General features: G+C 38.7%; 2 protein-coding genes across 2 annotated transcripts in view; both read left to right on the top strand.

Annotated features, from left to right (window-relative positions):
- The window catches only part of NEBL (nebulette), a 598,576-nt gene that overhangs the window by 52,865 nt on the left and 518,179 nt on the right, over positions 1–27,532 (top strand). The window lies entirely within an intron of this gene.
- LOC102828320 (chromosome unknown open reading frame, human C10orf113) lies at positions 3,028–5,149 on the top strand. Its single transcript, XM_006878399.1, is given in 3 exon segments — positions 3,028–3,050; positions 4,782–4,884; positions 4,886–5,149. Coding segments are annotated over 3 exon segments (390 nt in total).

Genomic DNA, 27,532 nt, shown 5'->3' with positions numbered 1-27,532 from the left:
GACGTTGAACGCTACCTTATACTATATACAAAAAATAAACTTATAGAGGATCAGAGTAAAAAATATAACACTTAAAAGAAAATGTAGGTATAAATCTTTGTGAGCTTGGATTAGACAAGCATTTTAGATATGACACCTCAAGCACAAACAATGAAAGAAAAAATAAATCAGACTTCACCAGAATTAAAAGGAATCCTGGTGTGGCGCTGTAGGCTAATGCATCAGACTGCAAAGTTGTTTGAACTGCAAATTCGGTGGTTCAAGCTCACCAGCTGCTCCTTGGAAACCCTATACAGGGTCACTGTGGGTTTGAATCGACTCAACGGTACTTCACAACAACAGAATTTAAAACTCCTGTGCTTCAAAGGACAGTGTCAAGAAGGTAAAAAGACAACCCATAAATTTGAGAAACTATTTGCAAATCATATGTCAAATATGAAACTGGTGTCCAGAATATGTAAAAAATTGTTATAACAGTTTAAAAGACAAATAATTAAGCTAAAAAGGGGCAAATAATTGAAGACATTTCTTGAAAGAAAGTACGTAAATGACCAGTAAGTACATGAAAAGAAAGATACTCAACATCATTTATCATTGCTGTTTTTAAGTGCTGTCAAGTTGGTTCTGATTCATAGTGATCCAGTATAGGGTTTCCAAGAAGTGATTGATGGATTTGAACAGCTGGACCTTGTGGTTAGCAGCCCAGTGCCACACCAGAATTCATTCATCATTGTTAAGTGCTGCTATATTGAGTCGATTCTGACTTATAGCGACCCTCTACAGGGTTTCCAAGGAGCAGCTAGTGAGTTTGAACCGCTGACCTTGTGGTTAGTGGTTCAGTGCTGATCCTTTAGTATTACACCAGGATTCCCATTTATCAATGTTGTTGTTAAGTGCCGTGGAGTCGGTTCCGACTCACAGCGACCCTGCATAGGGTTTTCAAGGCTGTAAATCTGTCTCCCACGGAACAGCTGGTAGTTTTGAACTGCTGACCTTGCGGTTCGCAGCCCAATTCGTAACCACTACGCTACCAGAGCTCTGGTAGCGTAGTGGTTACGAATTGGGCTGCGAACCTTAAGGTCAGCGGTTTGAAACTACCAGCCGCTCCGCGGGAGAAAGATGAGGCTTTCTACTCCCATAAGGATTTACACCCTCGGAAACCCTGTACAGGGTCGCTATGGGTCGGAACCGACTCGATGGCACTTAACAACAACAACAACAATGCTACCAGAACTCCATAAAGATTGCAGCCTTGAAAACCCTGTGAGGCAGTTCTAGTCTGCTGTATAGGGTTGCTATGAGTCAGAATCCACTCTCTGGTAATGAGTATATGGATAAGATGTATATAATAGAAAAGGTAGGCAATAAGAAGTGTTGGCAAGGATGTGAAGAAATTGGATATATTCTTGGTACGAGTGAAAAGTGGTGCAGCTGCTTTGGGAAACAGTTTTGGGATTCCTCAAAAGGCTAACCAGTTACTATATTGTTATGGTTGTTAAGTGCTGTTGAATCAGTTCTGACTCATTGCAACCCTGTATAGGAGCGGCTGGTGTGTTTGACCCACTGACCTTGCAGTTCAAACCCACCTTGCAGTCTAGTGCATTAACCTACAGCACCACATGAGGGCTCCATTTCTGTTCCTAGTTGTTGTTGTTGTTGTTGTCAGGTGCCATCGAGTCGGAACCAACTCATAGCGACCCCATGCACAGCAGAACGAAACAATGTCCGATCCTGGGCCAACCTCACTACTGCTGCCACACTTGAGTCCATCAATGATGCCACCTGGCCAATCCAGCTCGTTAGAGGTCTTCCTCTTTTTCTCCAACCCTCTATCTTACCAAGCATGATATCCTTCTCCAGCGACAGTTCCCTCCTGACAATATGTCCAAAGTATGAGAGATGAAGTTTAGCCATCTTGGCCTCCAAGGAGCACTCTGGTTGCACTTCTTCCAAAACAGATCTATTGGTTCTTTTGGCAGCCCATGGCACTTTTAGTATTCTCCTCTAACACCACAACTCAAAGGCATCAATTCTTGTATGATCTTCCTTATTCACTGTCCAGCTTTCACATCCATATGAGGTTATTGAAAATGTCATAGCTTGGGTCAGGCACACCTTAGTCCTCAATGTGACATCTTTGCTCTTCAACACTTTAAAAAGTTCCTGTGCAGCAGATTTGCCTAATGCAATATCTGCTCCTAGGGATGTACCTAAAAGAGTGGAAAACCTATGTCTACACAGAAAGTTGTACATGGCTCTTCAAATAGTTCCAAAGTAGAAACAACCCAAAGAACTATCAATTGCTGAGCAGATGAATTAAAGTACTGTATCTATAAAGTGGAGCATCATTTAACCATTAAAAGGAATGGAGGGCTGACACATGTTACAGGCTCATTAGCTTAGAAAGTTGTATGCTAAGTGAAAGAAACCAGAAACAAAAGAAGACATACTGTATGATTTCATTTATGCCAAATGTTCAGAAGAAACAAATCCACAGAAACAGAAAGCAGATTAGTAGTTGCCAGGGTCTGAGGGGAGGGGGAATGAGGAGTGCCTGCTAATAGGTACAGGGTTCTTTTTTGGGGTGACGAAAATGTTCTGGAATTATATAGCAGTTGTATAATTTTGTATTCGCAAAGTTTGTTGTTATATTACTAAAAACAACAACAACAACAAAATCACTGAATTATACTCTTTAAAAGAGTGAATTTTTATGGTCTGAGAATTCTATCTTGATAAAATAAAGCAAAACAAAAACTAAATAAAAAAGCTGTATCTGCCCTTCTGAAAAAGCAGGAAACAAAGTCACCATTTACCACTGAAAAATATTAATAACAGGAGGACATTTAGTCAAATTGATTTTGAGTCTGGGCACCAGGGGGAACTCCCAAGTGCGTTTCCTCTTTATTTCTTTATCTTCTCCTCAACTCTCCCTTAAGTTTAGCAGCAGAAAGAAGTGATCAGTTCAGTGGGGAGAGCAAAAAACATTGTACTTCTGTCTCAATTTTGAGGTCACTGTTCCGTGTCATGACCTGTCAAACATACCAGAGGTACCACATGTGTTACAAAATAACAACATTTGATAATGATGTCCCTCTGCACACTGGCTTTATTAGTTTTGTTCAGTGCTTTGCCATTCTCTGGCTGAGTTAGTTTTTTTGTTTGGTTTTGTTACTTCTGCTTATTTATTTATTTAGATAGAAAATCCTCACAGTTAGCAAAGTGAGATCCCACTGAGACCTAACCCTAGAGGAACATGCTGTCATTGCTTCCAAAACTTTGTGATTTCTAGTTAATATGCATGTGTCCATCTGACACTCGACTCTTTAACCCATCATCAACCTTAATTCCAGCATGTCCACCTTTCATTTTATTGATACCATATATATCTACAAATAGATGGGGGTTCAAGTAGGAGTTTGAGGACCTGTCTTTTCTTTTTTTTTGAATGTTACATTTCTATGCTTTGTGTACATTCTCATATTAGTCACACTCATCTCCTCCAAAACTTCCCAATTCTGGCTTAAAAGTTGAGAATTGAAAAGGGTATCAATGGTGTTCTTTTGTTCTACCCACAATTCCCAGAGTTTTGTTCCCCTTTTTCTAATCTGAGCTTTCTTTTCCAGATGTTTCTGTGGCATTTCTGCTACACCCCATTTTTCTTTCTGTTTTCTGGCAAGAACACTTCCCGTTGCATCACATTGGGAGGAAATACTGTCTGGTTGCCCAGTGTCTGTGATGTGAAGACTGATCAGAAGGTGTTGCTGTAGAGACTGAGCCTTTCTCAGCAAATTCCCCATTAACCCTTCATGTCATACTCTTAGCAATCCTTGATGATCTTGCAAAATAAAGGTTTTCTAATTACATCATTCTTTCTGCATTTATTAGTTGTGTTTCTGTAATGTTATTAATTTTCTGTCAGTTATTTGGTCATACTGAAATAGAGTTTCAATAGAAAAATAGGATACATTCTTTAGTCTTTCCTTTTATTTAGCAGTTTTCTGAATAAGGGACTGAGTAGGACTCTAACAACCTCCATTGGTACTTGGCTAGTGAGTTTTTTTCTAAGAACTTTTTTTGGGGGGCAGAAGGATGGCAGGAGGGGAGTTAGGATAGGGTGAGTTTGGAGGTAGATCTTAGGAACTAATTATGAATGCATTCTTAATGTCTAAAAATAGTGTATATAGTTGCTATATTTGAATCAGTTGCACTCATTATTCTTTTTGATATTCAAATGGCCCCCTCTTTGGCCAGTGGAGGCACTTTCCAGTGGGCTTCTGTGTCTTTTTGACACCACCCCATTGGTCTGAACCAGTAACTTCTGGGCAACAATGTCCTCCTCTTTAAGTAACTGGGCTAGTTGGTCTTTAAGATTTCTTCTAGTTCTAGATTCTTTTCCTTTTCTCTGATGCTGTATTTTAATACTCAATAATTAAATCTCTTGTCCTAAAAATGATTTGACTTTTTCTTCTTTAAAACACAAACAGTGGGTGCTATAATGCATTTGAAACTATAAAATCTCTTTATTTCTCTCTGTGAGATGATCTTTTAACTTCTGTCTAGGTGATGCTGGCTCAGCACAGCTCCACTCTCTAAGCTCAGTCTCTAGGTAGAAAAAGCAAAGCAAAACAAAGCAGAAATGATCTAAGCGTTTCCATACTTACGGCTGTAAAGAGGCTTACCAGGGAGATCCCTGATTTTGAGGACAGATTGGTTTTGAAATATACTCAGTTCGGCTGTGTAGTTATTATTCCAACTGTGGTATTTTTCTTACCCTCTAGGTGTGTTACCAGGCAGGGAGAAGGGACAGAGTCATTCATCCTTAGGGTTGTAAAGGCAGAATGGTGAGCTAAGGAGGGTCTGAGGCACCCCAGTGAGCTGGTCAGGAGAGCCCAGAAGGCTGCATAGCTGGCCAGGGCTTACCAGATGGCTGCAGAGAGGCCTACCTCAGTTCCTACAAACTGGGAGCTGGAGCCAGTCCATCCAAGCAGTGCCTGAATCCCATCCAGGCAACTGGGCCAAGTCCCTGAGGCTGTCTCTGAGACCAGAAGGTACAACTAGAAGGAAATGTGGATTTAAATTCCAAGGCATAAGAGGAATGCTCACAGTATCTAAGAAGGAACTGAAAATGACTTTCGTAGATTCTTGAAGGACACCATCTCATACCAAAACATATATAATACATTTTTTTAAAGGCTTGATACTTACTTCCATCTGTGCCCTGTGGAGCACATGTTAACTTCAAAGGCAGTTCCGTAGGGTGCAGGCAGGAAAGACATGCTTTTATTTCTAATGTTGGCACAATTCCACCAAACTATTTTTGATGGCCAGGAGACAAACCTTACATTCCCTCTAAACTCGTGTGTGTTTAGCAGGTTGATGGTGGTGTTGTTAGGTGTTGTTGAGTTGGTTCTGACTTTTAGCAACCCGCTGTACAACAGAACTAAACACTGCCCCATCCTGTACCGTTGTCACAGTTGTTGCCATGTTAGAACCATTGTTGCAGCTTTGGTGTCAATCCATTGAGGGTCTTCCTCTTTTTTCGCTGACCCTCTACTTTACCAAGCATGATGTCCTTCTCCAGGAACTGGTTCCTTCTGATAACAACTCCAATGTATATGAGACAAAGTCTCTCTATCCTCGCTTACAAGGAACATTCTGGCAGTCCTTCTTCCAAAACAGATTTGTTTGTTCTGCACTATAATTTCAATATTCTTCACCAACACCATAATTCAAAGATATCAATACTTCTTCAGCCTTCTTTATTCATTGTCTAGCTTTCATATGCCTAAGAGATGTCCCATATGTTGCCATAGCTTGGGTCAGGCACATCTTAGTCCTCAAAGTGACATCTTTGCTTTTTAACACTTTTACAATAAATTTATCCAGTGTAATACATAATTGGATTTCTTGATTGCTGCTTCTGTCGGTGTCAGTTGTGGATCCTAATAAAATGAAATCCCTGACAACTTCAGTATTTTCTCTGTTTATCATAATGTTGTTTATTGGTTTAGTTGTGAGGATTTTTGTTTTCTTTATGTTAAAGTGTAATCTATACCGAAGGCTGTAGCCTTTAATCTTTATCAATAAGTGCTTTTAAGTTCACTTAATTTTCACCAAGCAAGATTGTGTTATCTGCATATCACAGATTGTTAGTGAATCTTTTTCCTATTCTGATGCCACTTTCATCTTCATTATAGTCCAACGTTTCAGATTATTTACGCAGCATACAGATTGAATAAGTATACAACGTTGATTTATACCGTTTCTGATTTTAAGTCAGGCATTATCCCCTTGTTCTGTTTGAATGACTGCTTCTTTGTCTATGTACAGGTTTCACATGAGCACAATTAAGCGTTCCTGGAATTCCCATTCTTTGCAATGCTATCCATAATTTGTTACAGTAAAGTGCCTTTGTACAGTCAGCAAAACATAGGTAAATGTCTTTCTAATAGTCTCTTGCTTTAAGCCAAGTTCTATTTGACATTAGCAGTGATATCCATCTTTCTGTATCTTCTTCTGAATCTGGCTTGAATTTATGGTGGTTTTGAATTATCTTTAAACTTTACTTGCATGTGATATTAATATTGTTCTTGTATGCCGTTGTGTGGGCCCCATCCAGTGATTGGTGTTGTTGCTGTTGTTAAGTGCTGTCGAGTCGGTTCCGACCCATAGCGACCCTGAACAGGGTTTCCAAAGCTGCAAATCTTTACAGGAGTAGAAAGTCTCATCTTTCTCCCGTGGAACAGCTGGTAGTGTTGAACTGCTGACCTTGTGGTTCGCAGCCCAATTCGTAACCACTTTGCTACCAGAGTTCCTTCTCCTGACAATATGTCTGAAGTTTGAAAGGTGAAGTCTGGTCATCCTGGCTTCCAAGAAGTATTCTAGCTGTATTTCTTCCAACACAGATTGGTTTGGTCTTTTGTCCATGGTACTTTCAATATTCTTCTCCAACACCACCACTCAAATTCATCAATTCTTCTATGGTCTTCCTTATTCACTGTCCAGCTTTCACATGCATATGAGGTTATTGAAAATACCATGGCTTGTGTCAGGTGCACCTTAGTCCTCAAATTGACATTTTTTGCTCTTCAACGCTTTAAAGATGTCTTGTGCAGCAGATTTGCCTAATGCAATACATCATTTGATTTCTTAACTGCTGCTTCCATGAGTGTTGATGGTTGATCCAAGCAAAATGAAGGCATTGACAAATTCAATGTTTTCTCCATTTATCTTGATATTATTTACTGACCCAGTGGTAAGGATTTTTGTTTTCTTTACATTGAGGTACAACCGGTACCGAAAGCTGTGATCTTTGATCTTCATCAATAAGTATTTTAAGTCCTCTTGCCTTTCAGCAAGCAAGGTTGTATCATCTGCATATCACAGTTTGTTAATAAGTCTTCCTTCAATCCTGATGCCACCTTCTTCTTCATATAATCCAACTCCTCAGATTATTTGCTCAGCATACAAATTGAATGAGTATGGTGAAAAATACAACCCTGACACACACCTTTCCTAATTTTAAACCATTTGGTGTTCCCTTGTTCTGTTCAAACAAGTTCCTGTTGATCTATGTATAAGTTCCTTATGAGCACAATTAAGTGTTCCAGAATACTCATACTTCGCGATGTTGTCCATAGCTTGTCATGATCGACACAATCGAAAACCTTTGCTTATTCAATAAAGCACAAGTAGACATCTTTCTGGTATTCTCTTCTTTCAGCCAAGATTCATCTGACGTCAGCAATAATATCCCTCATTCCACATCCTCTTCTGAAATCAGCTTGAACCTCTGAAAGTCCTGTGTTAATGTATGATTGCAGTTGTTTCTGAAGTTAGCAGTCCAGTGCTTATCCTACAGTGCCTCATCAGGACTTCTTGAGTATATCCCACCTGAATTTAGAGACCATCTCAAGAACAGATTTAATGCATTGAACACTAATGACTGAAAACAGATTAGTTGTGGGTTAACATCAAGGATGTCATACATGAAGAAACCAAAAGTTCATTCCCAAGACAAGAAACAGTGTGGAGATTGCAATCAATGTCACAAAACAAACTGTGCATAAATTTGTTGAAAAACAAATCAATTTTCTCTGCAAATGTTTATCCAAATCACAACAAAAATTAAAAATAAAATAAAGACAGGAAAGGAAAAAAAAAGCCTCAAAAAGATGTCAGAAGAGTCTGAAAATTGCTCTTGAATGAAAACAACTGGAAGAAAGATGTAAAAGAGCTGTACAGATGATTTCAAAGGGCGGCTTGAGAAGATAAAGTATTATAATAAAATGTGCAAAGACCTGGAGTTAGAAAACCAAAAGGGATGAACACACTTGGCATTTCTCAAGCTTAAAGAATTGAAGGAAAACTTCAAGTCTCAAGTTACAATACTGAAGGATTCTATTGGCAAGATACTGACAATGCAGAAGGCATCAAAAGAAGATGGAAGCAATATACAGAGTCACTGTATCATAAAGAATAGGTCACCGTTCATTCATTTCAAGAGGTAGCATATGATCAGGAACCAATGGTACTGAAGGAAGAAGTCCAAACTACACTGAACGCATGGGCCAAAACAAAAACAAAAACAAAAAACAGCCTCCAGGAACTGACAGTACCAAAAATGCAGATGCAAGCCTGGAAGAGCTCACGCATGTAAACCAAGAAATTTGGAAGTCAGTTACCTGGACAAATGACTGGATGAGATCCCTATTTGTGACTACTACTACAAAAAAAAAAAAAAAAAAAAAGTGATCCAGCAGAATGAGGAAATTACCAAGTAATATAGTCCTGGTGTCGGACCTGGTGTGGCACTGTAGGATAAACACTGGACTGGTAACCACAAGGCCAGTGGTTCAGCCCTACCAGATGCTCTCAAAAACCCCTGAGCCTGTTTGGCCTGGTAGTCTGTGTTGTTGGTGACGGAGCTCCTCATTGCACATCTACCCGATCTGCCATCTTGATTGTTGTTGGTTTTACATAATTCTAACGTGCAATTTTTAGGCATTGTTTCTCTCACTGAGGCCATATTTTCCACCTACTGATCTTTCTTTGAGAACATAGGTGATGCTGTAGGATAAACTGAACCGTTAGCCACAAGGTTGGCAATTCAAACCCACCAGTCTCTCTGCGCGAGAAAGATGAGACTTTCTGCTCCCATAAAGATTTTTAGTCTGGGAAACCCTGTCTAGTTTTTAATGAAGTAGATCTCTATTTCCTTCTTTCTTCCTAGTCTGTCTTAGTCTAGAAACTCTGCTGAAATCTGTCTATTACTATTAATCTTACTGGTATTTGAAATACCAGTGGCATAGCTTCCAGCATTACAGTAACATACAAGCCATCACAGTATGACAAACTGACAGATGAGTTTTAGATTTAGCACATAGAGCTTTGTTTTTCTACTCTGACGATTTCCTCCTCTTCAGCCTTTATTTTTCCTTGCTTTGATGCTTTATTTTTTAGGAAAGGGAGACAAGGGTGATGCTAGATTATTTCAAATTTAGTAGTTAACCCCAGACTCAACCTCATATTTTCTTCCCATCATAATAAATGTCTTCTGAATTTTAAACACTCGTTTGTAAGACTGTTTAAAACATTAAATACCCTCTTAATGGAATTTTTATGTTGTAAGAATGATCTCTTGATTTGATTTCAATATGATGAGACCCCTTGGTGGTGAGAGAGTATAGCTTCCATTAGTTGTGTATACATAGTGGCTGTGTGTGTGTAAACTTCTAGAAACCTACCCAAAGAAAAAGCCTGCCACTCCAAGCTCCAAATCCATTGCCATCAGATAAGTTTCAACTCAGAGGCTCTAAATCTTTACTGTAAAAAGAGCAGACAGCTTCATCTTTCTTCTGTGGAGTGACTGGTGAGATTGAACCTTGCAGTAAGCAGTCCAATGAGTAACTCACAGTGCCAGCGGAAGTTACAGATACAGAGGTTGCTTTCACAGAATCAGTGTGTCCTTTATCAACAGAAGGCTCTTCTGTATGTCATGTTTTCATGGTGAGTTTCTGTGTCATTTTAAAGGCCTTTGTGGTAGTTGTTGCCTGAGGTCCTCTGTTATTCCTCCACACCCACACTTTAGTGGGAATTGACTCAAGCTATGCTATTTTTCTTTCTGATCATTTTTATTACTCTCCCCCCACCCCCCAACTCTTTATATCCTATCCTGTTTGAAATGTTTGAAATGTTAATGTTGATGTTCCAGTGATGGCTCGTTAACTTGTTCAAGAGTCATTTTAATGAGCCTAAAGTGATTAGCTTTATTGCCTTTAGGGTCTTTTGACTGCCCATGGAGAAACTGCTACTCAATGTGAATTTATCATTCCATCTAGGAGAAAATGGCCCAGTGCGATAAGTACAGGTTGGCAAATGAAGAATAAAGGATTATTAGCTTTAATACCTAGTATTCAGGTTTTCTTATCCTTGCATTAACACTCATAACTTGTTGTTTTACCCCTATTCTTTGTTAATTGTTGTTGTTTGTTAAGTGCTGTCAAGTCAGTTTTGACTCATAGTGATCCTGTATAGGGTTTCCAAGGTAAGGCTGGTGGGTTTGAACTGTCGACCTTTTGGTTATCCAGTGCTTACCCTACAGCAACACCAGGACTCTAATATTTGCTAGTAATCATGTCTTAAATTATAAGGGGCAATAATAGTTACAATTCTGTCAATATGCAAGAAACTTTACTCTCCCACCCCCAATTCTCTATTAAAATAGGATCTCCCCTAAAGGATTGGGTTAAATGAATTTTTACTGGCTGGTAAGTTCTAGTGTGGTGCTGTGAGCTAATGTGCCAGACTGCAAAGCTGTTTGAACTGCAAGGTGGGTGGCTCAAGCTCACCAGCTGCTCCTTGGAAACCCTATACAGGGGTGCTATGGGTCAGAACTGATTTGACAGCACTTCACAACAAGAAGTAAGTTCTATTCTGATCTAAAACCCTTTATTATATGAAATGCTATAAATATCAAGGAGTAGTTCAGTCATTTGCAAATACTTTCACACCTGGTAAGGTAGTAGGTTATGCATTGGGCTGCTAGTCACAAAGTCAGCAATTTGAGTTCACCAGAAGCTCCTTGTGAGAAAGATGAGGCTTTTTGCTCCTGTTAAGATGTACAGCCCTTTACAGGGTCTGCTATGTGTTGGAATCTACTCCACAGCACACCACCACCATCACTACCTATATACATAAAATTGTATAGGTTGTATAAAATGATGCTAGAACAAAATTACCCATCTCCCCCACCCACAAGTTTTCCTCAAAGAAATTATCAACATATTTTAGTAAAACATTGAGAGAGGGAGAGAAAGGAATTTACAGGAAACATTTATTAACATCAAATATCAAATTGGCTGGACTTTTTGATGAAAGACTCAACAACTAGAGTGTGTGCTAATAGTTCTGAGATAGGTTTACTTGAGAGCAAGAGATATGTGGGAAAAATCCTCACAGTCTGGTTAACTTGCTGTATTTATTTATTTTTAATTTTTAATTGTGAATTGAGTGATAAATTACATGGGAGAATATCAGTTTAACTCTCATTGTTTCATTGCAATGATTACAGTCTCCTCTGTGCATCATCCTTCAACAATATTTTTGCTTCTATTCCCTCTGTTTTTTTTTTTTTTTTGGAGGGAGATGCACACAAAAACATTTAGGAATATATAATCATTAAATAATTAAAGGGCACATTCTGCAAGCCTACCTCCTGGCTGCCAATGCATAGCCTTTTCTTTCCGTGATTCTAGTGTTCTCAGCTACTCTTTTCTCCCCCTGTCCTCATCTCTGCCTCTATCTCTGGTGTCGCTGCTTCTCTGTATGGGGTCCCACATTCCACTTGTGCTTTTCTCCCTTGATGGTCCTAGGGTCCCCTGATCCTGGACTGTAAGATTAACTACTCTCCCTTTTTGTTACAGAACTTCTACCTTTACAGTTGTGACAGTCGCAATTACTCATGATAACAATTACTTATTATTGAATCATAAGAATCTTATTCCCATTTATTTTCACCAGACCCTTCTAGACAAGATGAAAACTATTCAGTGGTGATTCTACCTAACTAGCTTTATTTTTGATATATTAAATTTTGGTAAATAGAATTTGCTTGTAATATTTTAGAAAACATCATTTTAGAAAAGAATCCTGGTGTGGCACTGTGGGTTAGTGGACTGGACTACAAGGTCAGTTTGAACCACAAGGTCGGTGGTTCAAGCTCACCAGCCGCTCCTCGGAAACCCTATACAGAGTCACTATGAGTTGGAACAGACTCAGTGGCACTTAACAACAACAAATTTTAGTAAAGCTTCATATTTAAAGGAAGCCTATTATTAAATTGAAGTCCTGGTGTAGCACTGTAGGATAAGCACTAGACTGCTAACTACAAGTTTCGAAGTTCAAACCACCCACTGCTTCTTGGATAACCCTATACAAGTTTGCTGAGTCAGAACCAACTCAGGGGCACATAACAACAGCATTATTAAATTTGCATTTTTCTTGACTGTTTTTTTCCTGGTATGTTGGTGAGTTTGTATTATATTGTTACAAAACAGAATCCAAACTTTGGTAGGGACAAGCTTTTCTCAGAACGAAAAGGGGGAAAGGAGATGTGATTGTTGTAGCAGAGGAGGAGAGGACTGTCTACACCAGGGAGCATTCTGACCATGAGATCAGCAAACAAGCCTCTCAAAGAGGCTGAGAGTAAACAAGGCTATAAAAACCCAGGTGTGAGGAAGTAGATGGAAGGGTGATGTCACTTGATAGTAAATCCCAGTGTTTTATGCTGAGGTCAACCTATTCTCTGGGAGGGGCCCTTACGAAGGAGTTGTGTGTTGGCACAAGCTGATGGTGGGCCAAAGTTCAGGGACTTGGGGGAGGGAGAGAAGCTTAACCAAACTTTGGTTGACAAATGTTTTTTTAGATTGGACAGTGGGGGCCTAGCAATTCAGTTACTAATTTCTGCTGCAGGGAATGAGAATTCGGAGGATCTGTGTTTGGTCTTGTCATAGGTAAACGAGATATGGATATTCTTTAAAGCTATCTAAACCTTAAGGGAAGGGTGGTTATTTGTAGTAAGCTATTTTCCTGAACAAAGAGAGTGGGGGGGATTTCATTAATCATCCCAGTTTCCCAGTATCATGAAATTCAGGTACAATTCAATATTAAACCTTATTAAAATTGAGTCAAACCCAGCAGCCTCTCCTTGAAAACCCTACACAGTGTTTTGGAACAGACTCCACGGCACTTAATAACATCAAAGACAACCGACCAGTCTATTCCTACTCATATTGACCCCTATAGGACAGAGGAGAACTGCGACATATAGCTGTGATTTTTAAAGAAGAAGACTGCTACTCTTTCTCTCACAGAGTGCTCGCAGGTTTGAACCTCTGATCTGTTAGTTAGCAGCTGAACGCTTGACCAGTGCACCACCAGGTTAAATTCAATTCAAAGTCAGTATTAGCAATAAGCAAAAATAATTGATTTCTAGCTTCATGCTTTTTGGCTGCCTGGTGCTGTAGGATCAGCACTGGACTGTGAACCACAAGGTTGGCATTTTAACCCACCAGCTAAAGAAACCTGATGATTTGGAACCTACTGAACAGCACTTAACAATGACAACAATGTGCAGCTGTTGAGTGGTGCGAGGAACTGTCATGTGCCATGGCCTCTCTTTCACAGGTGATCTTTAGACACCTGTCTACGTCACTATCTGTGCTAGCGTGGCATTGGGTATCCTATGCTACTTTCTAAGGTTAAAATTCTATCATTTTATAAGATTCATGAGAGGGATATATAATAATTTATTTCTGTTATATAGTATGCTGACAATGTGCATGCTTAGATTTTAGCTTTCTTGATGGAGTTTTGTAAGGCATGATGCTAACCACTTGAAAAATGACATTCAAGGGTTGCCCAGGGAGCTCTGGTGGTGTAGTGGTTACGAGTTGGGCTGCTAACCTCAATGGTCAGCAGTTCGAAACTACCAGCAGTTCTGTGGGAGAAAGATGAGGCTTTCTGCTCCTGTAAAGATTTACAACTTCGGAAACCCTGTACAGGGTCACTATAGGTCGGAACTGACTCAACAGCGTTTAACAACAACGAGTTTAACAACAACGACAATGGACAAAGTGCTCATGGATTATATTGTGATCACAGAATCCAACTAAAGTATTCTCTTGACTTTGTCAGAATTTTTGGTAGGATGGCGCTCAATAATAGGGGTTGTGCCTTGGAAACAGTGGGCCTAGCATTTACCATGGTGACCCCTAGACTGTATCAGCTGGACAAAATTTAAAAAGTTACATAATTCTCAAGACTTGGGGCATTTCTCCATAAGAGAGGTAGAAAGGGATCCAAAGGAATTCACCTTTCTTTTTTGAACTGAAACCATGGAAGACTAGGGATGAAAGGATATAATTTTAGGGTGCTTAATCTGTAGTGCAAAAAATGTTTCAGAGCCAAGCATAGTTTAGAAATGATCTCCCCAGCTTTTCAGCCGTGTTCAATTTTCTTGGTCTTAGGCTTTCACAGGTTCCCCAACTATTTCAGGGAGGAAGTGAGAGGTTATTGTATGAAGCTTGAAAAATTTAGTTCCTTTAGATCTGTTGCCAGTATTCCATCATCATTTTGAAACAGAGAACATGGTAAACATCCCCTGCTTACACAATAGAAGAATTCCTTTGGATCAGAGGGTCTTCCTTGCAGAGGTCTGTGCATCTTGCACTCACTCCAGACTTCAGTGGATGTGTCCACTTCCTCCGGACACCTTAGTTCTTGCCAGGGAACACCTTCATTTTTGTTCTGAGTCTTTCAGGGGGTCCTAGGTGTTTGTTTGCTTTTTGTTTTGCTATCACAAACACTTTGGAAGAGTGCCAGTTAAAGGAATGATAAAATTATACAATAATCATGGTGGTAGTGGTGTGCCACCAAGTCATAGCAATCTTGTGAATCTTTATGGGACCAGAAAACCCTCATCTTTCTCCTAAGAAGCAATTGGTAGATATGAACTGCTGATTTTGTAGTTAGCAGCCCAGGTTATAATCCACTATGCTTCCAGGGCTGGGTAATCAAACATCTTGCTCTCAGCTACTAATGGAAAGGTTGGTGGTTTGAGCCCACTCCATGGCACCACAGAATGTGGGCCTGGTGACCAGTTTCCATAAAAATTACAGCCAAGGACACCCCACCAAGTTCCCTTCTACTCTGTAGCATGTGGGGTTGCCATGAGCTGGAAGCAACTTGATGGCCATAGGTTTCTTTGGCTTCTGTGTTGGTTTAATTAATAAATGACACAGGCAAGAATGGTCAATGAATGCTAACATTAGTGACTAAAAGATTGTTAGGGTATAGAATCTTTTCTGAATGTCACCCTTTAGTTTACTTAATTACAAAAGAAAAATACACCCTTAAAATGGAGAATACCTTAAGTATGTGATCCAATGTCAATGACTCATCATCATCCAGAAAGGGACAAATTTGTTTTCTGTCCATCACTTAGGAAGTCTTCCTGCCTTATCATGAGGAAACAACCAGACAAATGTAAAAATGAGGGAATTTCTGTAAGACAACTGACTTGTGTTGTTGTTGTTGCTGTTAAGTGCTGTCGAGTTGGTTCTGACTCATAGCAACCCTGTAGACTGTTCCCAAGGAGTAGCTGGTGAGTTTGAACTGCCTACCTTTGGTGAGCAGTCCAGTGCTTATCCTACAGCGCCACATCAAGACTATTGTATTATTAAGAAATTGGGTGGGTAATGGTTTTGTTGTTCTTGTTTGTAAGTGCTGTCAACTTGGTTCCGACATACAGTCTCTGAGGAATGGCATGTGGGTTTGAACCACTGATCTTGTGGTTAACAGTTCACCTACAGTATCACATTAAATGAGACTAAACGCAAAGTGTGATTCCTGATTGAATCCTATATCAAGAACAGCTGTAAAGGACATTTATTGTGTCATCTGGGGAAATTTGAAAATGGACTATATATATATTAGGTAATAATATTGTCCCAATGTTAAGTTTCCTGAATACAATATTTGTGCTTATGTAAGAGAATCTGTGTATTCTTAGTAGATAACATACATATTTAAGTATTTATGCCTTAGTTGTGAGGTTTGCTGCTAACTCAAATGGTTCAGCCTTATTACATTATTGTATTATATTGCTTACATACACATAGAGAACTCTATACCAATAAGAACTCTTACATATGACATTTATTTATATACAATTTAATGTAATAAATATAAATATAATATACAAAATAATTTAAAGACATAATGCAGATTTCATATATATATGTGTGTGTGTGTGTGTGTGTGTGTGTGTTATGAGTATGCGTAAAGCAAATATGGCAAAATATTGACAGTTGGTGAATCTGGATAAAAAAACATATGGGTGTTAAATACACTTAAAAAAACAACAACAAAAACTTAGAAGATATGAGTGGACTCCAAATATGGAAAAAAAAAAGTACTTAAAAGATGATCGAGTTTTTTCATGAAATTTTGAAGCTCCATTGCATGACATTTTCAAAGTGGAAAATCAAGTCAAAAGAACTTTCATGTTAGGGAAGAGTTAGTGGATAAAAACATTAGCTTTTGAACTCATGTCCATGGGAAAATGACATTTTATTACTAAATGAATAAAACAAAATTAGGTGACACAGCTCATTAAAAAGACAAGCTCACAAACCTAAATTGTTGAGAGATTGACGCAGATAGTCCAGAATTCAGTCATGTTAGATGATAGAAAGAATTGGTCTTACACATGTTGATCTTTCTTTTCTTTTGTTTGCACAATATTAACTGTCCTGGTGTGGTAATATAGGATAAGCACTTCACTTCAAGGTTAGTTTGAACTACAAGGTTGGTAGTTCAAACTCTACAGCCACTCCTTGGAAACCCTATACAGGGTTGTTATGAGTTGAAACTGATTCAACAGCACTTAAAAACAATTGTAAGTAGTTGGACTTCTGGTGTGGTGCTGTAGGATCAACACTAACTGTGGACCACAAGGTTGGCAGTTCAAACCCATCAGCTGCTCCTCAGAAACTGTATACAGGGTCACTATGGGTTGGAATCGACTTGACGGCACTTAACAACAACAACCTTGTGAGTAGTTAGCTCATGGGGTTGTTGCAAGAATTAATGAGATAATGTGCTTTGTAGGCTGTGAAAATAAATCTGTAAGACTCTGTGTAGCTAGTGCTGAATCGTAACACCCATTGTTGCATGTTATCCGTATACAAAATATGCATTCATAGGAAGACAAACTGAATCAGTAACTTTATTAGGACACAAACCATGCATGTGTAATTTAGAAAATTAAAGCTGGGCTCATTTAGATGAGAGTAATGCAGTTTAGAAACCTTTTGGCATACCTAGAATAATGTCTAAACATAGATAACAGAATAACAAATATTAATTTATTCAGTAATGAAAGAACACTTACTTTTATGCTCATTTAACCAGTTGCGCTTATGGAAAAATTTTCCCCAGAGGTTAGCTTGAGCTTTAACATGAGTCAATAGAACATTAAGTAGAGAAAAGCTCAGGGTTGCTTGCTGTGCTCTTATCTTGTAATAATTTCAATTTCAGACTTTACATATGCTTTCAGAATTTTACTGTTACACTAAATATGAGAGTCAGTGTATGTGGAGGACATGGAATGAATATGAAAAATGTTTTGTTGAGCGAGGTTAGCCAGAATAACTATAAAATGTTGACATTTTGATCCTGACTGGAAGCAAACCATATATGAAAAAGCAGAAAGAAGAGCAAACATAACCCATTATCTGGAGGGGATATCTCTGCCAGTTACTAAGCTCCAGTAGCTTCTTCAGCTAGTGTAGACAATTCAGGTGTGGACAATTCTGATGTAGCCCGTGGTAACAGGCTCCATTGGTAATAGCTGTGGGGGGAATTACAGCAATTACCAGAGAGACACCTGCTTGGTGTCTTTGTCAGTTGTCAGTAGAGGGAATTATGATGATAAATATATTAAACAAAATACCCACCGAGTCCTGCTGTGGTGCTGTAGGATAAGGACTGGATTAGTAACCACAAGGTCAGCAGTTCAAACTCATCAACCACTTCTTGGAAACCCTGTATAGGGTCACAGTGAATCGGAACCTACTCAATAGTACTCAACAACAACAATTATCACTGAGTAATTGCTGTGTACTTCACCTGCTTGGTGTCTTTGTCAGTTTTCAGTGGAGGACACTATGATGATGAATGTATTAAACTATAATAAGCATTGAGCTCTGGTGTGGCTCTGTAGGATAAGCACCACATTGGTGACCAAAATGATCGCAGTTCAAACCTGTCAGCCCCTCTCAGAAATCCTATACAGGATTGCTGTGAGTTGGACCCAACTCTATGGCACACATCAATAACAACACAATGTTAAATGTTTTATGTGTGTTACCTCAATTAAATCTCATGGCATCCCTAAGAAGTAGGCTTGTGGTTCTAATGGTAAGGAAGACTTACCATTAAAACTTACAGAGGTTATAAATTGATATAAGATCACACAGATGATAGTGGCAAAGTGGCTACTTAAGCCCAAACTGTCAGACTCCAGAACCCATTTATAACCACCATGTTATGCTTGGAGTCCTGGTGTGGCACTGCAGGATAATGCACTGGATTGTATGGTTGGTTTGAACCTCAAAGTCTGTGGTTCAAACTCACCAGCCACTCCTCAGAAACCCTTTACAAGGTCTTCATGAGTTGAAACAAACTTGATGGCACTTATCAACAACAATGCTAGACTCAACCAACTCTGTGGTTGCTATTTGAGAGAACAGATTAAGAAGATACAAAGAGATTTTGATTGTTACCCATGATTGAGTAAAAGGTACTGGAACTACCCTCCCAATTTAAAGGAATTTAAAAAACAATAACAATAAAAACAATGAACTAGGCGTAGTGGTTATGAATTGGATTGCAAACCTTAAGCTCAGCAGTTTGAAACTAACAGCCGCTCCATGGGAGAAAGATAAAGGCTTTCTGCTCCCGTAAGGGTTTCAGACTCGGAAACCCTGTACAGGTCGCTGTGGGTTGGAACCGACTTGACAGCACTTAACAACAACAATAGGCACATAATGTTTTTCAGTCTTAGGCAAATAGCTCAAGGTAGTGAATGATCTTTCAGAGAAGGGAAACAAATTGCTCAAGTTTACTGCTGGGAGAGATTTGCAGGCTGTGTCAGAGGAAGGGGCACCTGACCAGAACCTAGCAGTTAACCTAAATTGAGGAGACACAGTTCAAAGTTATAGGAGGCTGTTATAGGAGGCTGTTGTTATTAAGTGCCATTGAGTCAGTTTTGACCCATAGTGACCCTACGTACAACAGAACAAAACATTTCCTGGTCCTGCGCCATCTTTACAATTGCTGCCACTGTGCCAATCCATCCACTTTACCAAGCATGATGCCCTTCTTCAGGGACCATTGCCACCTGATAATATGTCTGCGATGTGAGAGACGAAGTTCAGCCATATAAGAGGCTGAGGCAGCTAGAATTCACAGGGCCAGGTCCTAGATAGGAACCTTGGTGGTGCTGTGTGCTAACTGTTAGGCTGCTAACGGCAAGGTTGGCAGTTCAAAGTTACCAGCTGCCCCTCAGGAGGAAAAATGAGGTTGTCTGCTCCGGTAAAGATGTAAAGTCTCAGAAACCCTGAGGAGCAGTTCTACGCTGTTTTATAGAGTTGTTATGAGTTGGAATAAACTTAATGGCAGTGAGTTTGGTTTTGGGTTTTGGCTCTAGATAGGAAATTGCTGAGTCAGTCACAGGCCCTGAGCTCTTCAGAGGGTTCCCTTTTAGTTTTCAGTGCATGCATGTGAAGAAATTTCACAGGCCAGGGAAAGACCATAGGTGGTCTTAACCTTGAAGCTCAAGAGTCCATTTCATTTTCTTACTATCTAGAGTTGAAAGACCCTCCCCAACATACAAGTTATCAATTGTGTCCTCCAAAAATATGTGTTGTGAATCTTAATTTACCGACTTGACTCTATGGCACTTAACAACAACATACCTGTGGACGGAATCCCATTTGGGAACAGGGCATTCTTTGTTATGGTAATGAGACCACAGCAGTGTAGGGTGTGTTATAAGCCATTCAGATTTTGAAATATAAAAAGAGTGGGTTAGGCACAAAGGGTAGCAAGCACAAATGGGGAGAGATTGATATCACATGGGGATCACCAAGAAGCTGAAAAGAGATCAGGATCTTCCCCCAGCATACATAGAACACCTTCTTCTAGAGATCGCATCTTGACTTCAGACCTCTAGCCTCCTAAACTGGGATAAATTTTTGTTCATTAAAGCCTTCCACCTGTGGTCTTTATAGTATACCAACACAGAGAAATGAAGATACCTCAGTTATAGGGTCAAGTTAGCCCACTTCTGTTCTGGATTAGCCAAGTTTAAAAGCAACCTGTGGTGGTGTGTGCTATTGAGTTGTTTTCAATTTGCAGTGACCCCTGTATAGGGTTTCCCAGGAGTGGCTGGTGGGTTTGAACCTCCAACCTTGTGATTAACAGGCCAGTGCTTATCCACAACATGATTCTAAGAGCAAGCTATAGAATTATTATATTTCTAAGTATCAAAATTGCATCCAGCACAAAGTCTATAGATATTTAAAATAATACAAAAAACTTTAGTTCTCAACAAAGTAAAATTTACTGGTATCCAATAATAAATTTACCAGACATTCAAAGAAGCAGGAAAATATGTCTCATAATGAGGAAAAACATTACATCTATAGAATCAGACCTAGAAGTGACACCGAGGGTAGATTTCATAGACAAGGACATTACAAGAGCTATAATGAATACACTCCATATGTTCAAGTAGGTAGAGGAAAAGCATTAGTATAACAATGAAAAGCGTAGAAAATATTTTAAAAAGACTCAAGTTTGTAGACTTGAAAAATACTCAGAGACAAAAAAAAAAAATACATTTTTTTTTTTTTACATCAAAAAGTACATCAATACCAAAGAGATACCTGCAAGTTTTTAGCTATGACACAGCATGCTGCGAACTAACCACTGGTAAAAGAAGAAACCACAAGTGAAATTAGGATTATTAGCAGATTAGCTGCTGCAGATAAAACTATAAACTTGAAGGTGTAGCGATAGTATAGAATAAGAAACACAGAAAAACAGACTACAAAAACCAACAGTATCACTGAGTTTTGGGCCATCATTAATAGCCTGCCATGTGTGTAACTAGAGTCTCAGAAAGAGGGTGGGGGTACAGAAAAATATTTTAAGAAACAACAGCTAAAAATAGATCCAAATTTTGTGAAAATTATAATTTCAAAGATCCAGAAGCTCAACAAGCCACAGTTAGAAGAAAAATATACCAAGGTCCAATCATTGTCAAATTTCGTATCAGTAGTGGTACAGAGAAAAATCTTAAAAGCAGCCAGAGGAAACAAATACACCTTATGTGCAGAAGAGGAAAAGTAAGAAAGATCAGATTTGTTGTTAGAAGCAATGCACTTCATAAACAAAACAAAACAAAACAAAAATCCCAACCTAGAATTCTCTCCTTAGGGAAATATCTTTAAAAAAAAAGCAAGATGAAATAAATGACATGAAAGCCAAGAGAAATCATTGCCGGATGACCACCATTAAAATAATTATTAAAAGAAAACCTTCAGGCCAAAGGAAGATGATATCAGATGGATATTTGGTTCTATCAAAGGAATCAAGAACACTAGAAAGTGGAAATATATTGGTAAATACTAAAGAAGTCTTGATTATGTAAATGTCTTTAAAAGATAATTGACTGCTTAAAGCCAATGAAATAGCATTATATTGTGGGAGTACTGGAGAAGTAAAATCTATGACAGGATTAGCACAGAGGCCAGGAAGGGATAAAGAGAATATAGACTATTAATTAAAGTTACCTGGTGGTGGTGGTGGTGGTTATGTGCCATGGAGTCGGTTCCGACTCATAGCGACCCTGTACAGGGTTTCTGAGGCTGTAAATCTTAATGCGAGCAGAAGGCCTCCTCTTCTCCTGCAGAACAGCCGGTAGTTTTGAACTGCTGACCTAAAGGTTCACAGCCCGATTTGTAACCACTACGCTACCAGAGCTCCTGACAGTTACCTACTTGACAGTTATAGGACATTTGCCCAACAAGTAGAGTACACATTCTTTCCAAGTCCACAGGGAACATTTACCAAGATAGACCATAATCTAGTCTCAATGAATTTAAAAGACTAATTTATACAAGGTATATTCTCTGAGCGCAATGGAATTAAATTAGAAATCAGTAACAAAGAGATACCTGCAAATCTGTAGGTACTACGCAGCATGCTGCTAAATAACCACTGGTGAAAGAAGAAATCACAAGTGAAATTAGAAAATGCTTTGAATTTAATCAAAATTAAAAATAAAACAAAACATGTTGCTCTTGTGGGTTACCAATAAAGCAGTGCCTGTTATGTATAGGGTTGCTATGAGTCAGTACCGACTTGATGGCACCTCACAACAACAACAAAAGTGAAATTTATGGTATTAAACACATACATATTAGAAAAAAGAGAAAGGTCTAAAATCAGTAACCTAAGCTTTTACTTTAAGAAACTAGAAAAAGAGAAAATTAAAGCCAAAGTATTAAGATTAAATGAAAATTTAAAGCAGAAATCAATGAAATAGGAAATAGAAAAATAATAAAGAAAACTAATAAAAACACAAGCTTATTTAAAAAAATAATAAAATTGACAAACCTTTTTATCAATTAAAAAAAAAAATGGACACAGATTAACCAGTGTCTGAAATTATAGGTATAACATCCCTACAGATTCTACAGATATTAAAAAATTGTTATTGTTAAGTGTCATCAATAGATGCAGAAAAAGCAGTTGGCCACACCCAACATTCATTCACGATAAAAACTCTCAGCAAGCTAGGAATAGAAGGGAACTTCTTCAACTTGATACAGGGCATTCATGAAAACAATAAAGATAACATCTTAATGTGAGAGACCAAAGGCTTTCTCCAAGATGAGGAATAAGGCAAGGGCGTTTACTTTTATTATTTCTATTCAACATAGTTCTGAAGGTTCTTGTCAGCGCAGTAAGGCAAGAGGAAGAAATAAAAGTACAAGACTGGAAAATAAGCAAAACTGTCATATTCATAGGTAACATGGTTGTCTATGTAGATGATCCTAAGGAAATCTACAAAACTGCTAGGACTAGTGAGTAGCAAGGTTTTCAGACAAAGGTCACTATAAAACAATCTTGTACTAGCAAGAGCAATTAGACTTTGAGATGAAAAAGCAATACCATTTACAATAGCTTTAAAAATTATGAGATGCTTTGGGATAAATTTAACAGAAAATGCAAGACCTTTACACTGAAACCATAAAACACTGGTGAAAATAAGACCTAAATTAATGAGGAGATATACTGTATTCATGGATTGGAAGACTCAATATCAAGATGTCACTTCTAAATTGATTTGTATGTTTCATGTGATCATAATTGAAATCCCAGAAAGCTTTTCTTTTCTTTTCTTTTAAAATAGAATTTTACTAGCTGAAAACACACTTTTGAAAGAGAACAAAATTGGGATACTTACACTACCTGACTTCTTTTAAAGCTGCAGTAATCAAGATGACATGTTAGAAGCATGCATGTAAAGACATAATTCAATGGAGAATTACAAAACAGACCCACACATATATGGCCAGTTGAATTTCCACAAAGGTAACAATTGGGATTCAACCAATGGTGCTGGAACAATTGGATAGCTGTATTGGGAAAAGGGGAGGGGAGAATCTTAGCTCTTACATCATACTACATACAAAATTAATTTGGAATGTATTATAGATCTTAAAGCCATCAAACGTAGAAGAATATATAGAAGCAATCTTAATGACTATGAGTTAGGCAAAGATTTATTTTAAAAGACATACAAAAAAAGCATTCTATAAAATAAACAAATGGACCAATTGTACTTCATCAAAATTGAAACTTTTATTTTCAAAGATATTAATGAGAAAGTAAAAAGGGAAGCCATAGAGTAGGAGAAAATATTTGCAAAATTTTGCATAAAGGGCTTGAGTCTAGACTATCTGGGTGTAAAGAACTCTTAAAACTGAACAGAAGATAACAAACTCAATTAGAATTGGACAAAAGATTAAACAAATGCTTCACCAAGGAGCTAAATGATGACAAATACAGTAAAAGATGTTAAATGGTCTTAGGGAGATGCCAAATAAACTAGTAAGATATCCCATTATACTCCTATTGTTGTTGCTGTTATTAAGTGCCATCAAGTCAGTTCCAACACAGAGTTCCTGAAGGGGGTTTTCGAGGTGTGGTTGGTGAGGATGAACTGCTGACCTTGTTAATCAAACTGACCTTGAGATAGAGTGCTTATCCTACAGCGCCATACCAGGACTTCTGCTTTTAAACTTGCTAACCATACCAAGTAGTGACAAAGATGTGGAACAACTGGAATTTCATATGTTGCGGGGTATGTAAGATGGTACCAACATGTCATAAAACAATTTGGTAGTGGTGATGCAGGAAGATGCACTATATCACAAAGTCAGTTTGAGCTGCAAGATCAGCGGTTCCAACTCACCAGCGGCTCCTTGGAAACCCTATACAGGGTCCTTATGAGTCAGAACCAACTCGATAGCACTTAAAAGCAACAATCTAGTAATTCCACACCAAGATATTTATCTAAGGGAAATAAAAATATATGTCTATATAGAAACACATGGACTCCTGGTGTGGTGCTGTAGGATCAGCACTGGATTGTGAACCACAAGGTCGGCAGTTCAAACCCACCAGCTGCTCCTCGGACACCCTATACAGGGTCATTATGAGACCAAACCAATTCAGCGGCACTTAACAACAACACAGAGACATATACATGAATATTTATAGCAACTTTGTTCCTAAAATAAAACTCCCAAAGTTGAAATAGCCTCGAATTCTCATTAATATGTAAATGAATAAACTTGTGGCACAGTGGTTGAAATGCTTGACTGCTTACCAAAAGGTCTGCATTTTGAACCCACTAGCCAAAGGAGCTCTGGTAGCATAGTGGTTATGAATTGGGCTATGAACTGCAAGGTCAGCAGTTCGAAACTACCAGCTGTTCTATGGGAGAAAGATGAGGCTTTCTGCTCCTATAAAGATTTACAGCCTCAGAAATCCTGTCCAGGGTCGCTATAAGTTGGAATCTACTCCACGGCACATAACAACAACAACAATAGCCACTATGTGGGAGAAAGATGTGGCAGTCTGCTTCCATAAAGACATGGTCTTGGAAACCTCATTGCCTTGGAAACCTTATCGAGCAGTTCTACTTTATCCTATAGGATCCACTGAATGACAGTGGGTTTGTGTTTGCTTTTTTACACAGTAGAACACTACTCAGCAATTAGAATGAATGAAATATCAATACACTCACCCACATGTGTGAATTTCAAAATAATTGTACTGAATGGAAGGAGTCAGACAGTAAAGAATAGACACTGTATGATTCCATTTCACTAAAATTCTAGGAAATGCAAACTAATCTGTAGTGACAGAACAATTTAGTTTGGGTTGGTGGGGAAAATGGGTTACAAAGGATTATGAGGAAACTGTTGATGGAAATGATCATTATCTTGATTATGGTGATGTTTCATGGGAATATACGTCAAAACTCATTAAATTGTACACTTTTCATATGTGCATTACATTGTACGCCAATTATTCCTCATTAAAACTGTAAAACAAACAAACAAAATAGAGGGAATTTTTGAGACTAAGTCTGTGCATTGGGCAAGAATCCTAATTTATGCCACGGGCGAAACACTAAGGTAGCGTGTTAACAGTTGTGGATAGAAGCCCAGATGTTTAGAGCAGATGAGACCTTAGAGAGCTTCTTTATTATGCCTTTAGCACAATGCCACATCTCTGGATCCTCTGTGAGAATGGTAGATCCAGGGAGACAAGTGTGTCCTATTCATCTTTGGGGCTTCCATTTGGCTTGGACAGTGCTTTGTACATAGTGGTGTTCAGTAAATATGCTAGCTAGTTAAAAGCCTGATGTTTCCTAAACTGAATTATAGATGAGAACTGCTTCACTTTCTTGGTATAGTGGAAAGATCCACTCAGTAAGTAGTAGATCTTATTACAGTTTCCAGTTAGAAAAGTTACTTGGAGTTTCCTTTGGGCATAAGTTATTTCACTGGCATACTTGGCACTTCTTGGGTCTGGGAAAGCCTCTGAGGTCAAACATATATGATGACAGTGCTTATCATTTAGGGTCTGAGTTTCCGTTATAAGTGACAGAGAAACCATAGGGACTTAGACAAGGTGGCGGTGGTGGTTATGTGCCATGGAGTCGGAACCGACCCTTAGTGACTCTGTACAGGGTTTCCGAGTCTGTAAATCTTTACAGCAGCAGAAAGCCTCATCTTTCTCCCACGGAACAGCTGGTAGTTTTGAACCGCTGACCTTAAGGTTCACAGCCCGATTTGTAACCACTATGCTTTTGGTCATATATCTGTCTTGGAAGAAGAACAATTTTATATACTCTGGACTGCTGTCAAGGAGGGACTAGTTGCTAGAGAAGGACACCATGTTTCATAAAGTTGAGGATCAGCAAAAAACAAGACCCTCAACAAGATGGACTGACATTGTGGCTGCAGCAGTAGGTTCAAGCACAACAGTGATTTTAACACCGGCACAGGACCAGGCAATATTTCATTCATTCTGTTGTACATTGGGTAGCTATGAGTTGGAACCTACTCGGTGACACCTAACCACAAATCTCACCTACAGGAGTGGCTCTGCTTTGTGAAGCCATTCAAGTCAGGCTCATTCTCTCTTGTTTTTTTTTATCTATTCCTCAGTCTTGCCCTAATATAGATAATTCAAGGTGGTCATTGTAGCCTCCAAAATGTCTCCTTTCCTTCCAGAAAACTGTGGGAAAGAATAAATGAAGTCTAGTTCCAGAAACATCGCTTATGCACAGATGATTCTGGCCACACCTAGCTAGCTGGGCAATAAAGTTGTTTTTCCAATAACAGAGAACAGATCATTGTCCTGAGGTGATTAGTGGTCTCAGCTTGAGGGTCACAGGAATTTGAGCCTTACAGTTGACAAGACTTCAGAGAGCTCTTGCTTTAGTTGAGAGTGTGGTCAAGAGGGAAAGAGTCTGAGGGATTGAGGCTCCCCATCACTGGTTTAACCCACTTCTGTTTTAGGCCTGTAAATGGAGATGACCTTTCGTTCCTCTAAAGTTACATTCTGGTGGCCAATATTTCCTCCAGCTCCCCACAAAATGGTCCCATGTAAATTGTTATATAAGAATCAACCTTTGGAGATAAAACCCCTAACAAGTGACATTTCAAGAAGGCTGGAAAGGGATTTGTTATTATCAACTAATAATTTAGGGAGTAATTTAGTTATTGTACTTTATAATGCTGTTTAAAATTTGATTTCTCATGATTTTGTGAAGCAGCTGATGTTCATTTTTACTTTTTCTCAAGGAAGAAAC

This window comes from Chrysochloris asiatica, unplaced genomic scaffold, assembly GCF_000296735.1.
Source record: "Chrysochloris asiatica unplaced genomic scaffold, ChrAsi1.0 scaffold00137, whole genome shotgun sequence".
NCBI classification, from domain to species: Eukaryota; Metazoa; Chordata; class Mammalia; order Afrosoricida; family Chrysochloridae; genus Chrysochloris; species Chrysochloris asiatica.
This window is presented reverse-complemented; position numbering and strand designations above follow the sequence as displayed.